Below are 16,948 nucleotides of genomic sequence, written 5' to 3'. Positions count from 1 at the left end.
GCGAAACAGCCTTGGGAAAGGAGCCTTCCAGAAAAAGAAAGAAGGGTACAGTGTTGTGACATAGTGAGTGGCTGGGTGTTATGGATTGGTAGGGAGTGTCGTGAGGTGAGGCTGTGGACACAGAATGGACAAATCCTGTAGGGCCTTGTAAGCCATATTAAGTATTTTGGATATTATCTTAAGATTTCTCTGAAGCAGCGTATTGATATGATTAGATTTGCATTTGAAATTTGCATTTTTAAAGAGATATGCTTGACCACTTAAGTTTTCAAACCATTTTTAGTTTCTGGAAGATAAAAATGCCACCTGCATTTAGATGTGTGTGTATATATTTTTTTAAGTAACAGCTTTATCCAGATATAATTCATGACCATAAAATTCATCTTTTTAAAGTGTACAATTCAGTGCTTATTAGTATAGTCACAAAGGTGTACAACCATCCCCACTTTCTAATTTTAGAACATTTTCATCACTAGATAAAGAAACCCCATATTCATTAGCAGACACTCCCCATTGCCTCCTCTCCCCAAACCCTTGGTAACCGTGATCTACTTTCTGTCTCTGGACCTGCCTGTTCTGGACAATTCATGTAAATGAAATCATGTAATTTGTGGCCTTTTGTGACTGGCTTATTTCACTTAGCATAATATTCATAGTTCATGTTGTCTCATGAATCAGTACCTCATTCCTTTTTTTTTTTTTTTTTTTTTTCTTTTTGCTGTATGCGGGCCTCTCACTGTTGTGGCCTCTCCCGTTGCGGAGCACAGGCTCCGGATGCGCAGGCCCAGCGGCCATGGCTCACGGGCCCAGCCGCTCCGCGGCATATGGGATCCTCCCAGACCGGGGCACGAACCCGTATCCCCTGCATCGGCAGGCGGACTCTTAACCACTGCGCCACCAGGGAGGCCCCCTCATTCCTTTTTATGGCTGAAATAATATTCTGTTCTATGGATCAGTCATGTTGTTTATCCATTCATCAGTTGATGGACATTGGGGTTGTTTCCACTTTTTGGTAGTTATGAATAGTGCTGCTATGGAGTTGACATTAGTATCATACAAATGGTCAGGAGGAACATGGAATTCAACCTTCATCTTTAAAGAGAAGGGCATTACTCCTTTTTATTCTGTAGCACATTCTTTTCAGTAAGCATTTTCTTTTCTGAAAGATTTGTATGGCAGTAAAGGTTCAACCACACGTGTTAATGTGTTAATGTTGATGAATTGAGAGAAATGCTGTTAAAAACTTGAGTTTTGGGGGGCACTTGAAAGCATTATTTGCAGTTAATGGTGCCAATTCTTGCTTAGTTCTGGAAGTCAGAGTCTGTTATTGTTCTGGTTGTCCATTTACAAGTGGATGCCAAAGAATTCTTAGCTCTGTTCCACTTGAATGACTTCTTGTCCACGTTAATAGAATGTACCTGATTGCCTTTACCAAGGTGATGGCTTTCATCTTGATTAGTCATTTCAGAGAATTAAGAGAAAATAAAAGTTAGAATGGCCTCAGTATTACAGAGTTCAGAATGTGAACCAGGAGGTCAGGCATATAATAAAAAATGGTTTATGACCTGCACTGGGGCATAACTTAAGGCACAATGAGTGTTAAGAATTAGTTAATGATTAAGCATGAACATTTTCAGACCAAGGAAAAAAGTGTAGGCAGTGAATGTAGAAGCTTCAAAGCTTGTCATGTAGAGTGGGAAAAATAAAAATAGTATCAAGCTGAAGCAGTTTTGGTAAAAGTGTTTAATGGTAAATTAACACAAATCAGTCAACAATCCGAAAGATTTGGTTTATCAAGTCAGGGCACAGAGTTTGTAAAAAGATTAGTTAATCTTTGAAATCTTAATATGCCTGTCCGCTTCTTTGTATTGGTTTATAACTGGTTCCTTTCAATGTTAGTGTCGGGAATATTACTTAAGATTTCATTCAATATTTAGCAAGCTTAGGATGACTGTAAAATTGGTCCATCAATTGTGCAAGCAGTTACGGGACACCTACTGCTGATGAATGGTCGTATTTGTCAGGGGGAAGCAGGTTACTTTTGGCTACTCATTGGGAGAAATTGATTGTTTCTTAGTGGATAACGGATTAATAGTAACTGGTCTACTCTGCAGTTTCATCATGGTACTTAATGGACTTACTTTTATTTATCAGGCCATGGCAGAGGACTTTCTCTCATTGCTATTATTATTACAGTAGTCTCATGTGTCTGGTCCTATATTGAGGATTGGCCTGCATTAACTTGCTTAATCCTCTAAATAACCTACCAGGATAGATAGAAACCAGTGACATCTCTAGTCTACAGATGAATTTACAGAGGCTCAGAGATTAAGTGACTTGTGTGAGCTCATACCCAGGAATGGCTGAGCCAGGACTTGATGATGGGCTCACTCTAAAGTTGTTGTGCCCTACAGGCTGCTTACCCCCTTCTCTGGTATACTAACTCTAAATGAAAATGGGACACATTTATTACGGAAGATTACATTTCATCCACAGTTGAGGTTCTTGAATTTTGTTCTAAAAGTGTGTTCTGGTTAGAGCCTATTCCTAGAAATCTGGTTCTTAGCACGTTATTACTTTGTCTTCTCATTGGTTGCATGTGACCTTAAGTAACTTCTTAATCTTTCTCAAGCATACTTGGCTCCTGTCTATTAGAATGTTATATGACCTGGTAAAGCGCACCTCAGTATTTCTAAAGGTCCCTATTTAGCCCACAAGAAGAGGCACAGCTTAATCTGGTCACTAGAATATTAAATTCTGCTGCTTACTCTGCTTATTTGATTTGTCTGGTGGTTTTGAGTTAAATCATTGCATTGAGTGACTGTTTTCTTATCTAAAAACAAGGTTAATGTTGGTAGTTATTGCCTTATGTTGAATCTCAGTGAAGGAGAGGCCAACAGTTTTCCTAATCTTGGGGTACAGGGGGGTATAGTGACAGAAGTTTTGGGCCAGGAGTCAGAGCACCTGGACCGTGGCCTGGCTCTGTCACTTACTGAGCTGCATGACTCGGAAGCCTCTTCACCCTTCCCCCACTCTCTCTATGTACCCTGAAGGTAATGAGAATTAAACCAGAAATTATGTATGAGGAAATACTGTATACCTTACAGGTCATATAAGAGATGATGATTATTCTTAAAGTGCCATGAGATTATAACATTTGGAAATCTTAGATTTAACTTAGTCTTCTATTTTTTGTTTTTGGACTTCTTAGATGACGCTTCAGTTGTATGTTTTCATTTTTTTCTTCTTTCTTTTTAGTGGTATGCGTGCAACAGAGAGAAATTATGCGAATCACTCCAGGCTGTCTTTGTTCAGAGTTACCTTGATCAAGGAACGCAGATCTTCTTAAACAACAGCATTGAGAAATCGGGCTGGCTATTTATCCAATTATATCACTCTTTTGTGTCATCTGTTTTTAGCCTGTTTATGTCTAGAACATCTATCAATGGGTAAGTGAATCTTGGATACTTTTTTCTTTATCCTTAGGTCTAAAAAAAGAAAAGGAAAAAGAAAAGTTACCTTGTTGAGATGTTGACCACCTCTACAGCTGCAACACTTCTAGTCAGAATCCTTGGCCCAGTGTCTCAGCCTCTGCAATTATGCTTTTAAAATTCACTGTAACTTGATAAGTAGCCTCATTGGTCTGTATTTTTGTGATGGGAATCACAGTGCTTCCCACTTTGATGTGCACAGGAATCACCTGGGTATCTGGTTAAAATGCAGGTTCTGAGTCAGTAGGTCTGGGGTGGGGCCAGAGATTCTGCATTTTTAACATGTTCCAGGTGATGCCTATGCTGATCTATTAGAGAGGAGCAAGATGGTTGGAACCAGGCCCTTAACATAGGCTGAAAAGTAAGATCTTTGCCTTAAGTACACTTCCCAGGAGCAAGTTTTTTTGGGAAGGATGTAATTCAGCCCAGCAGTGGATGGTGGCTTGTTCGAGTGAAGGGTTCTCCATCTCTTCTTTCTTTCTTTATTTTTTAAATATTTATTTATTTATTTGGTTGTGCTGGGTCTTAGTTGCGGCAGGCGGGCTCCTTAGTTGTGGCACCTGGGCTTCTTAGTTGTAGCATGTGGGCTCTTAGTTGCAGCATGCATGTGGGATCTAGTTCCCTGACCAGGGATCGAACCCAGGCCCCCTGCATTGGGAGTGTGGAGTCTTAAGCATTGCGCCACCAGGGAAGTCTCTCCATCTATTCTTACATAATGTTTAGACTCACCAGAATTTTGTAAACATTGTGGAATTCTCTATCCCTAGAGTGGTTCTCTCATAAGTCTATGGAAAAAGCTTTAGGAGTATTTTTATCCTTTCTTGGCCAAATTTTCAGACACCGCAAAGCCTAAGAATCCAGAACTCCAAAGAGAAAAGCAGCAGGGCTCAGTGCTTGAAAAGCCTGTTGGACCACTTGAAGCCACTGGCTGGGCCCACTTTTTCTTCCCTTGAGGTTTGGAGCCAGCTTCTACTGAATGTCTGGATCCCCAGTCTATCATCTGGTCCTTAAATATGTTTTCAGGAACCACGAGCCGTTTCTCAAGATTCCTTACTTGATTTTCTTCATTGTTTATATGAAATTGCCTTAAATTTGCTTTAGCAAACAGTTGTTATTTTTGTATTGGTAGTTGAGTTTAAACAACTTGGTCTGACATTTTGTTTCTAAAATTCATGGCATTGAATATCTGTTCTGTACCATTTATTTTTTTCATTGGGAAAGCAGACAAGTCACCGCAGCAGTGATATTTAACCTTTTTGGGGCCCTGTACCTCTTTGAAAGTGATATAAAGTAGAAATTCTCTCTTCAAATAGTCCTTACATTCAGCATTTTGCATATAATTTAGGGAGATTTCAAACTCTAAACCGCTCCCCCCTACCTCTACCCTGTTCGCCCCTGGTTAAAATTCTCTGCTCTGGGATTTCACAATTTGGTCAAAGGGGCAATAAGATTAATAAATCCGTTTTGGCTTATCTTATCCACAGCTCTTCTGCTTTTCTTTTTTAAATAACCCTCATCCCCACCCCTCCATCCCCCCTTGGCACCCCTCTCCCCCAACAAGACAAAAACATCTCTTGCCCTGTGTCCTTTTCTCAGCTGGAAGCTTAACTTTGAGCCCATTGGGAATTTCCGTCTATGGCAATGGAAGCTTATTACCACGAGTGGCTGTCTCTTATAGAAATAATTACTATGGTAACCTTTTTTTAAAAAATATTTATTTTGTGGGTTTTTTTTGGCTGCGTTGGGTCTTAGTTGCGGCATGCGGGATCTTTGTTGTGGAATGCGAGATCTTTTCCATGTGGCGAGTGGGCTCTTTGTTGAGGCTTGCGGGCTTCTCTCTAGTTGTGGCGTGCAGGTTTTCTCTCTGGTCGTGGCACGTGGGCTCCAGAGGCCATGGGCACTGTAGTTTGTGGCACCCAGGCTCTCTCGTTAAGGTGTGCGAGCTTAGTAGTTGTGGCTCGTGGGCTTAGTTTCCCCGCGGCATGTGGGATCTTAGTTCCCCGACCAGGGATAGAGCTGTGTCCCCTGCATTGGAAGGCAGATTCTTTACTACTGGACCACCCGGGAAGTCCCTATGGTAACCTTCTTGAATTAAAAAGATAAGGTACTTATCGGACGTCCCTTATTGGGAAGGGGAAGACCAAGTAAGGAGAGACTTGATAGCTGTTTTCAGAGTTTATTTTATAAGGAAGATATTTGTAAGGAGGTTTATCTCCTCTGTAGACTCTAAATCTAGAGAGAACTTAGGCCAGAGAACGTAGGATGGTTTTTACACACACACACACACACACAAACACACACATACCAAAGAAATACATCGACATCACTAACTTAGGGAGTTAAAGACAAATTAGAGAGCCATACCTCTCCGTGGTATGTGTTTGCTGGAAACTTTGTATTGAGCAAAGTCAGTGTCTTGGTATTTTAAGTGGGATAATTCTTCATTGTGTGGGACTGTCCCACACCTTGCAGGAAGTCTGACTTTTCTGACCTTGCCCTCTAAGCGACAGTAGCACCCTCAAGTAATTGTGACGACACAAAACCCTTCCCACCTACTCCCAGGGCTCCCTAGAGGCCAAAATTCATCTGGCCTCGATGAATTTAGATTTTTTTTTTCTTTTGGCAGTTTAAATCTTTTTGCGTAGCCTCTGTTGCTCATGATCTTTGGAAATAGGACAATGCTTCTCTCTCTGGTGCCTTTCAACCTGAGCTCTGACCTCAGATGACCCCTAGCTCTAGAATTTTATGATTATCATGTCAAGGGTCCTTAGATTCCAAAGAGATGGCTAGGGAAGCATGTTATTTTAAAATTGGGAAAGTTTAAGCCATGTAACTATTTTGCAACTTACTTTTGGTCCTATGGCAAGTTAGCACCAGCATTTGAAACATGTACCCCCAAGCCTGTGACCTCTCTTAGCTCTTGTTGTTCTGACTCTGGCTCCCGTGTGAAATTTTGCATAGCTATTTCAGTAAGTTCAGCTCCTTTTCTCAGATTTCTTTTTCAGCCTGTTTTCCCACTGGAAGATAGGAACAATTGAGGATTAAAAACAACTTGTCTTTTAGGAGATGTTTTCTCTGGGAGCTAGTTGTATTGGGTGAAAGTCTCTGAGGGTCCCCCCCCCTCCCATTTTTTAGCATTTCTGTAGGGCAGAAGATTTACTGCAAATATATTGTTAGATTTGGTTGACCTCTTCTAAGGGAAAGGGGAGGAGGAGTTTGTTATATGAGCTCCATAATTTTAATTTTTTCCTGAAACTGGTCTTACCAGGAACACCCAGTTAGTTGCACACGTCCTTCCAGTCACTGTGTAACAAACATATTGCACCTTAGGATTATTTCCAGAAAGCAGCAGTATGGTACAGATTTCCCTGCCATTTCCTAGACCAGTGGTTTTCAGACTTTTCCAGGGTCTGAAGAGGAAGCGCCTCAGGAGCTGCTTCAGGTGCAGAGAAAGGCCTAGAAGTGGGCTGGCAGCAGCGCTGAGGCTCTCAGCCTCATTTCAGCAGCAGTTCTCCTGTTACATTTTACATTGTCCATGAGTAATGTCTGCTTCACTTAAAGAAAGGGTTCTGCTGCTTAAAGGAAGTTTGAGAATCCCTGCCCTAGACAGACTGGGATTTGAGAGCTAGAAAGCAAGTTCTAAATAGGGAGTGCATTTTACTTCCCAAGATGATGCTTCCTCAAGACTTGGTTTGATCTGTAGCTGCTTTTATGAGAGCTCTCTTTGATCTCCATTTTAACTCGTCTTTTTTCAAAGGCATTACTATGTTTTAGATGTTTTTTAGGATTTTTAGAAATAATAGGACCCAGCCAATTGTATAACATACAAACTGACACAAGTATGAATCTACTTTTTAAATGCAAATTAACTGATATCACAAGGACCACTCTTCCTCTTTTCTCTAGTGTCTCTTAAAAATCTAATATCTAGAGCTATTTTTTATACTCATTGTTCAGTTTCATATTCTAAATGGCTTTTTCCCCCTATTTGCTTTTTCTGCTTAGGGTTATTGGCTAGTGTTGTGGTCTCATCCTGTTGGCCTGTCATTTTTTTAAACTGATATACATGTTTTCTATTACTCCTTCCATCTTTCCTTCCTATTTTGACTTAAATTCCTCACATTCATCTTTTAATTTCTCATATATTTCTTCTTCCCTTCCCACCTTTTATTCCTCTCCTTTCCCCACTCTTTTTGGTGTATTGTTTGCAGCCTCAAAGGCAGACGATGATATCTAGAGGTGTTTTCTTATTTTATTAACTTTGCTTTTTAATCATAAATCATATAAAAGATATACATTTTAATTGTATAATCTTATAAAATAAACATTTTGTAAGTTCAGAAGGCTGTTGGTGTTGAGTCACTACTTTGTGTGGATGTTGGGTGGAAGTGCTTATTTTGTATATAGAGCCATCCATTTTTGTCCTTTTTTCTTTTCCAGGTTGCTAGGAAGAGGCTCAATGTTTGTCTTTTCACCAGATCAGTTTCAGAGACTGCTTAAAATTAATCCAGACTGGAAAACGCATAGGCTTCTTGATTTAGGTGCTGGAGATGGAGAAGTCACAAAAATAATGAGCCCTCATTTTGAAGAAATTTACGCCACTGAGCTGTCTGAAACTATGATATGGCAGCTTCAGAAGAAGAAATACAGGTATAATTTTTAGACATGGTTTAGAGTATATTTCTTGGTTTTAGATGTATTTCTTCTTGAGATTATATTATTTAAAGAATATAAATCAGAAACAATTTCCATGATGAGGCATTAAAAAAAATCTTTCCATATTACTGTTGACCCTTGAACAACGCAGGGGTTAATTCACGTATAATTATAGTCAGCCCTCTGTATCTGCAATTCCTGCACATCTGCGGATTTAACCAACCATGGACTGTGTAGTATTGTAGTATTTACCTTTGAAAAATATGGGCAGTGTATAAGTGGACCCAGGCAGTTCAAACCTGCATTATTCAAGGGTCAAATGTACAAGTAAGTGGAAATTGAGAGAGAAATCATCTTTCCTTGGCAGTATTATTCTGAACTAGAGGTTTTGGCACTGTAGGAAGGAAAAAGGTGAGTGAAAGACAGCTTGGAGAAGAGAGATCAGATGTAGGGACTTGTTCCCTAATTTGAATCTGGCATTCTCAAATCTTGTTTTTTGTTTGTTTATTTTTTTTAATTAAAAAAAACTTTTTAAAAATTGTGGTAAAAATATGTAACATAAAATTGACCACTTGAACCGTTTTTAAGTGTACAGTTCAGTAGTATTAAGTATACTTGCATTGTGGTGTAACCATCATCACCATTCATCTCCAGAACCTTTTTATTTTTCCCAACTAAAACTTTGTACCCATTAAACACTGATTCCCCGGTCCTCTGTCCCCCTGGCTCCTGGCAGCCACCATTCCACTTGCTGTCTTTGTGAATTTGACTATTCTAGGAGCCTCGAATAAGAGGAATTGTACAATATTTGTCCTTTTGTGATGGGCTTATTTCATTTAGCATAATGTCTTTAAGTTTCATCCACATGGTAGCATGTGTCAAAATCTCCTTTCTTTTTAAGGCTGAATAATATTCCATTGTATGTATATGCCATATTTTGTTTATCCATTCATTTGTTGATGGACACTTGGGTTGCTTATGATAACTGAATAATGCTGAATAATGCTGCTATGAACATGGGTGTACAGATAATCTGTTTGAGTCACTGCTTTCCCTTCCTTTGGGTATATACCCGGAAGTGGAATTGCTGGATCAAATGGTAAGTCTGTGTTTAATTTTTGGATGCATTGCCATACCTTTTCCACAGCAGCTGCACCATTTTACATCCCACTTGCAATGCACAAGTGTTCCAGTTTCTCTACATCTTCACCAATACTTGTTGTTTTCTGTTTTTTTGATGATATCCATCCAAATGGATGTGAAGTGTCAAATCTTGGTTTTTAGACCATCTGCTGCTTGAGAGACTTAGGAAGAAGGTTATTCTTTATTCAGTATGGATTCTATTGAATGGGAGAAGACGGTGCTGAGTATGGAATGGGGGAGGTGGAGGTAGAGCCTGCCTCCTTCTCTGATATTTTTGAAGCTGGACTTAGGCTTAGAAAGAAAGGAGAGAATTATGTACTCCCTCACTTTCCTACCCACCTAAGTTCCTAAGTAGGAGACTATCTTAGGAACAGACTAACCCTAGAGACAGAGCATTAGCATAGCTCTTGGAGCAGGAATAGATTTAAACTTTGGCAAAACATGGACGTTTTTAGCCTGGGGAAGAGAAGACCAAGTAGGAAGGAGGGGAAGGGAAGATTACTGTAAATGGGTATTTAAAGGGATTTATATGGAAGGAGGCCCACCTACCCTGGGCCATGGCCTTGTTTGTTTGCCTGACATTCAAGCCCTTCTGAGACTAAGTGCCCAAAAGGAATTTTCAGTGAGACTTCAGATGTTTGAATTAGTGATTCAATATATGTAGAGTTTATACGTTATGTTACCTGATAAACTTGTACACCATATAAAAAATACTTAGTTATTGGGAATTCCCTGGCAGTCCAGTGCTTAGGACTCGGCACTTTCACTGCTGTGGCCCAGGTTCAATCCCTGGTCGGGGAACTAAGATTCTGCAAGCTGCATGAAGCGGCCAAAACAAAACAAAACAACTTATTTTTTTTCCCCTAATAAATAGTTCATATGCCAAAATCTGTTTGCAGTTTGACCTAGAGAGGGAATTTATACTGGTTGACACTCCCTTCATAATATTATTAGTATGAAATAGAAACGTATTCACAAAAGTGGCAACTTCTGGTACAGTTTGACATTTTAACAGGCAAGTGGTATCTTACTAAGTTTAGGGTTTGCCTAATCCATGATGGCAGGGCAGACTTTTAGCTTCCATGGTTTTTTTTTGGCTTCTTTTTGGGAGATAGCTGTTTTTTGTTTCTCTTCAATATCTGGGCTCATGAAAAACTGGCTTTTTAATAAAGGTTCTGGATGTCATTTTTGAAATAAACCCATAAAACAGAAAATGGCCAGGTTTTCCCTCTGTTTTGCCAAGATATTATTGTTTATGCCAGAAAACCTGATTGTAAAATTTAAGAATGTGGCTTTGATTTTTAAAACAAAACAATAAATTTTCTCTACATTGCTGGTATTTTGTTTTTTATTTAGGATTTATCAAAATACTGATTGCTTTGTTACTTCTCTAAGGAAAATGTATTTTAAATCCCCCAGAAGGTAAACTATTACTTAACTCACTTTCTTGAAATTAATAACCCCCTGAACGGACACCTTTCTTCTAGGGTTAGAAATGCTGTTTTGGAAGAGCCATAGACATTTAGGAAGGGATTATACAATTACTTTTTGATTGTGTGTACTAATGAACAATTCCACAATTTAAATGACAATAAATAAAAACTGTTGTTTGGCAGGAAGAAAATTTTGGCAGCATGGTTACCTTCCTCAGTCTGCTTTACCAAAAGTTAACGTGAAAATTTGTTGACATGATCTGAGTGGTGGTTTGTAGATGGTGGAGGAAACAAGTGTGTGGCAAGATGTGGACTGGTAATGTGGACGGGTTTGGAATTAAGTCCGCACGGGCAGTTCACGTGTGGGTAGTTCAGAAGGAGTTGTGTATACATTTTTGACACCAGAGAACAAAGATCTTTAATGTAAATTTGAAAGATGCTTGACTTTAATCCATTATCTGTAAGTTAGGGATCTTTCTTGAAAGGAAAAGAAAATATTGTGGTTAATTCTATTTCTCATGTTCATATCCTCTTTATTTTCTTTTTTTAACAAAAAGATACTGGAGACTGAAGGGATGGCCCATTCACTCTCAACCCACCACCCTGGAAGCATTTATTCAGGGACTGATTGTTAGGTTCTTTCTCACCTTATATGGAGAGAGCAGGTTCATTAACCTGAATAACATACTAGGAGAGTTTCCAAGTTGTAATTCTACTCTGCTAGAGATTTACAGTGTGACCTTGGACAAGTCACTTCTTTCATTTTTCTCATAAGAAGAGGAAAATTCTAACAATTTGTTAGGATTCCTGGGCTAATATGCAGTTTGAGTGGGGCTGATAAATTTGTCTTCATCAGTGGAACTGAGTTTACAAGTAGAAATCACAAAACAGAAGTAAAGATGAAGTTGGACCTCTATAGGTATAGTTTTAACTGTCCCGGAATTAAGGCTATAATTTTCTGTTATGAGCATGTGTTTCTGTCTTTCAAAATTACCAACATGGAAACTACCTACCCTCAAATAATTCTGAGATGGATTTAGTGAGATTATTCTAGATTTTTTTTAAAAAAATAAATTTATTTATTATTTATTTTTGGCTTCATTGGGTCTTTGCTGATGCGCGCGGCCCTCTCCAGTTGTGGCGAGCAGGGGCCCGTCCTCGTTGTGGTGCGCTGGCCTCTCATTGCGGTGGTTTCTCCTGTTGCGGAGCACGGGCTCTAGGTGCTCGGACTTCAGTAGTTGTGCCTCGCCGGCTCCGGAGCGCAGGCCCAGCAGCCGTGACGCACGGGCCCAGTTGCTCTGCGGCATGTGGGATCTGCCCGGACCAGGGCTCGAACCCATGTCCCCTGCATTGGCAGACGGATTCTTAACCACTGCACCACAAGGGAAGCCTAGATTATTCTAGATTAAAACATGCTGATGATGTTGGGTTCTGCTTCGTTTTAGATCGGGCCTAAATTTTTTTTTTTTTTTGGTTTTTTAAATCAAATATATAATTTGTCTTTTGCAAGTTTATGAATTTAAATTGGCTGTTTGGCTAAGGTATTAATATATAAATAGTCTTTCTTTTTAATTGTTCATTTGTGCTTTTAAAATGGGAATTGATGACATTTTTATCCTGAAAGTAGAGTCTTCTCTCTACTTTAAGTGAGCTAAATACAGCTCCTAAAATCATCATTGCAGTAACAATTTTGGTACAACTAAGTGATTTTGGAGCTCTAATGCCCTAATTTCAAGCAACAAAGAAATCTGACTAGCTCCTTGAAGTTTGTCAGTTTTGTTTTGGAGGAGGCTTTAGTTTTTAAAAAAATCTAGATTGAAAAGAAGATACACCTGAGTAGTTAGTGTTTCTTTTTATTCTGCTATACAAAAATGCTCTAAAATGTCATTATGAGTTTTCCTAAACAGTCCTCATTATGCTTCTAGAATTTTCTAAGATATCTCTATCTGCTGAACGTGATCAAAGACTTGTTTACCAAAGGTCCTTTTTCCTGTTTCCTTTCCTCCTGTCTCTATCATAACATGCCTCACCTACCACATTCTGATTGGTATAACCAAGCAGGAGTGAGTAATTTATAGAATTGCCTTAATGGTGTGGCTAACAAAGCCTCTTGATATAAGGACTCCTCCTCTCTGTGAGTAAAACATTGTAAAGGACTAGAAATGTTCTTAGGGTGAGAGAAGACAGGGAGGAGAGAGAAGGAGGGAGAGACTGATTGTGTGTTCATGAGATACTGAGGGCCGAGAGTGGTGTGTTAACTATGTCCTTCACTTACTGTTTTAATAGGATGTCCTGTGCTTTATCTTTTTCTATATAGTTATTTAGATATGAAGATTCTAGAGTATGAAATAGTATCTCTCTCCTGGGAATAGAGATGTGCTCAAAAGACGTGAATGGAAATTATCTTATACCACTCCTAGCCATTCTTAAAAATAGGAGGGACCCTAGGAATAGAAAACATGAATATATGATGTATTCTATGATTACATTCCAGTGAATGTAAAAGTAAGATTCTTTGTTCATTAACTGATGTTCAAGAATTGGATGCCCCAGTTTCATAACCATTTTTATCATCTTATATCTTCATACTTATTAAACATACTAGTTCTTATAAAGGAAATTTTGCATGTTTTGAGATTTGGAAATAGGAGAATTGCTAAATTTAAAGAAATATGGTTGCTTACTTTTGTATGGCCATTTTATTATTGCAAATATAAATTATAAATGAAGATCTTTGAACTTACTTTGATTTAGAAGACAAAATTAAAGTCTTGACTGGCATCTAAGTATTTTTAAAGGTGTCTTTAAGAGGGTTTGTATCTTTCTGATTTTTCCAGAGTGCTTGGTATAAATGAATGGCAGAATACAGGGTTCCAGTATGATGTCATCAGCTGCTTGAATTTGCTGGACCGCTGTGATCAGCCCCTGACTTTGTTAAAAGATATCAGAAGTGTCTTGGAGCCAACTAGAGGCAGGGTCATCCTTGCTCTGGTCTTACCTTTTCATCCCTATGTGGAAAACGGTAAGTGTGGTCACCCACTTACCAACCTGTTATCCAGAATTGGTGTTTATTGGTATTTGTGACTCTGTGCTATGCACAATTAGGCATGGACTGGTATTTCTCAGAATAGCCTGGAATTTAACAGAGTACAGTTAAACCATGTAAAATACCACCTTGGTTAATGTTCGTCTTAATGTGGATTTTATAGAACTCTAGTACTCCCTTTGCAGTGGTAAGAATTAATACTCAGATGGATCTGCCTGCTCAAGATTGAAAGCCTAAAATGCTTTTAAATGGAGCCTTAACCACTAATTTATTAGCTTATGAGCTGAGTCAAGCAATAAATCATGCCTTTTAATGTATCCGAATATACCTGCCAAATGTTACATCTGTTGTCCCAGACTCTAATAATGATAAATGCTGTTGTTATCCATTTTTTCCTTTTGAAGACCATTTGTGTCCCAGCATGTATCATTTCTTTGACCTTTGGTTTTTTGATTGCATGGTCTTGCTCTTCAGCAATACTGAATGAAGAATATCTCAGAAGAAATGGTTTGATTTCATATTGCTTCATGTTTACTTTTGGCCAGAGACATTAATTCATACTTGGTTTTAGCTTATGTGGTTTGCATTTTAGATCATGTTGAAAGTTATGACTTTAAACCTCTTTTGAATTTTCGTAAGTTATTGTACAGTAATGTAAAAATTATTTATTATATAAGTAATACATGTTAATATTTTTAAATCTTTACTTTTTATCTTTTACTGCCTTGTTCAGCTTTGGATTCAAAAACTCGTAAGAGCTTGTAGACGTTTTTAAGAAATCCATTAGTATTTTGTAAGCATCGTAATTATCAAATGCCTGTGAAAATCTGTGTCTTAAGGAATAACACTGAAGTTTGCTTATAACTGTGGATTTGTGTTGCCATTCACTTGCTCCTTCTTTTCTTCTTGTTCTTATTTTTTCACCCTCAGGTCTTAGTCCCTTCTGATTTCATGCTTGTCTTAACGTTTGCCAAATGGTTTTAGGTTTGTGTTGATGGTGGGGAAAATGGAGAATTCTTTAGACATAGGAGGGTGGGAAGGAGAATAGATAGAATAGATGTCCCCTCCCCCATCTAACTTCTCCATTTTTACATTCCTGTGTTGAATCCTTTTGTCATGGTAAAGAAAAAAACTGCTTTAATGTGTGAGTGCCCATATAAGCGCATATATGTGTTGTATAGGGGAAAACCTGGTAAATGTTGTCCTTGATAATTTAGCAGCCTGACCTTGTTTCAGTGCTGTTCCCTGTGTAACTAAACCTCGGCTCCATCTCACTGCATTGCAGTCACTAGTCATCAGGTTGTAAGGTCCAGGCTTCCTGTGTCCTGTTGGGCAACCACACGATGGAACTTTAATGCTACTTCCTGGCATAGCAGGAGGTGGAAGAGCAAGGGAAAAAACATCAATCTAACCATGAATTTAATTTCCTTGTGTTTCTTTTTTCTTTTTTCTTTTTTTTTTTTACGGTACGCGGGCTTCTCACCGTTGTGGCCTCTCCCGTTGCGGAGCACAGGCTCCAGACGCGCAGGCTCGGCGGCCATGGCTCACGGGCCCAGCCGCTCCGTGGCATGTGGGATCTTCCCGGACCGGGGCGTGAACCTGTGTCCCCTGCATTGGCAGGCGGACTCTCAACCACTGCGCCACCAGGGGAGCCCTCCTTGTGTTCTGACACTAAAAATTGAAAAGAAGTTAAACTGGACAAGAGGGCAGTCTCTAGTAAGGCCTGAAAACAAGCTCCTTGATTGTGGTTGCACAGTTGCCTGTTGAATCCAAGGAGTCTGGTGTTGATACATAGCAAACCTGAGCCGTGGAGCCTTGTTGCTGTGGGTGACTTTTAGTGACCTATAAGTTTTGTAGACCGCTTGTGGCACTCTATTATTGCTTCCTTTCTCTAAGTCACTAATTAGATCCTGATGATTTCCATGTGACACTGTGTGAAGACCCAGGAGGTGCAAAGTGATCTTGCTGTGAGTTCACGTATATGGGGCTGGTTTAAGGATATGTGAGTGTACTTTTCACACTTGGCTTAATTTATTTTTTAACAAAAACAGTTGTAGATGAAATGATTACTTGTGTAATTTTTTTGATTTGTCTTGAAGTTGAACCACAGCAATTTTGTTGCTTAGGTTAATTTAGGGAAAAAATGCAAAATGTATCTTTGTAATTTCAGTTTGTTTGGTTTACTGACCCAGTACTGGTTGGGGGTTTTTAAATCTAGTGAGAATTGTTTTAAGCATCAAAAAGGGGCAAAGTATGTAATCAAGAAAAGGAGACTTATTTTGCAAAAATGAAAATTTAGTGATGTTTAATTTTTCAAAATTGTAATTTTTATGAAAAGGTAATTCATGGTAAAAAAGAGTTCAAGCAGCTTGCAAGAGAGTATAAAATGAGGTTTCTTATCCACTCTTTACACAATCTTGTTCAGGTTTCTTGAATAGTTTTCTAAAGATAGTCTATGCAAATATGTGTGAACATGAAAAAATTGATTCTATAATTAAAGCCCATTATAAATAGTTTCATTGCCCTTTTCCACTTAAGTGTGTCTAGGCAATTATTCCTTTCTAGTGCGTAAGTATCTACATCCTTGTCTACGTGTAAGCAGTGGTGTGCTGGAGCTGGTTTTACTGGCTCAGGAGAGCTGATTGTTATCTTGGCAGGAATTTAGTGAACTGGTTGTTAAACTCGGCCATTATTGAAATTGACCTCAATGGGAGTACTTACACCATGGAAATTGGCAAACTCTACAAATAGTCTCTCCCTTCTCCTAGCTGATTGGTAAACCTTTACCAGCACACTGCTGGGCATTTGGTAACTTTACTAGAGGAGGCCTCTGTTGACTTATTACTTTTAGATACCAGCAGTTTGCTTTATAAATATTTACAAGTGAAATGAACATTCTTAGGCAAGTCTTTTGCACACCTGTAAGTAGGTATCAGGATGTTTTCTGCTTCAAGAAACAGAAGGAGCAACTAAAAGTAGCTTTTAAAAATTAAGAGTTTATTTTAGAAAAGTGATTCCAAGGTTGGTTAGTTCAGTGATGAAAGTGTCCACTGAAGTTCAGAACTTGCTTTCATTTCTTCATCTTCAGTGTGTTGGCATTCCCCTCGCAATTACAAAATGGCTGATGCAGCGCCAAGCATCATGAGTAGGCATGACAGTCTTGGAAAGAAAGAGGCATT

At 38.9% G+C, this 16,948-nt stretch overlaps 1 protein-coding gene across 2 annotated transcripts in view; it reads left to right on the top strand.

The window, feature by feature from the left end:
* METTL9 (methyltransferase 9, His-X-His N1(pi)-histidine) overlaps positions 1 to 16,948 on the top strand; it is a 43,047-nt gene that overhangs the window by 8,351 nt on the left and 17,748 nt on the right. For both annotated transcript variants that reach the window (XM_060078012.1, XM_060078013.1), the window contains exons 2-4: positions 3,259 to 3,449; positions 7,932 to 8,141; positions 13,561 to 13,745. In XM_060078012.1, coding sequence (XP_059933995.1) covers positions 3,259 to 3,449; positions 7,932 to 8,141; positions 13,561 to 13,745 — 586 coding nt within the window. The remainder of the gene's footprint in view (positions 1 to 3,258; positions 3,450 to 7,931; positions 8,142 to 13,560; positions 13,746 to 16,948) is intronic.

The sequence above is a fragment of the Mesoplodon densirostris genome, chromosome 16 (genome assembly GCF_025265405.1).
Source record: "Mesoplodon densirostris isolate mMesDen1 chromosome 16, mMesDen1 primary haplotype, whole genome shotgun sequence".
Lineage (NCBI taxonomy): Eukaryota > Metazoa > Chordata > Mammalia > Artiodactyla > Ziphiidae > Mesoplodon > Mesoplodon densirostris.
Note: the sequence above shows the minus strand (reverse complement) of the source record. Positions and strands in the feature narration are given on the sequence as shown.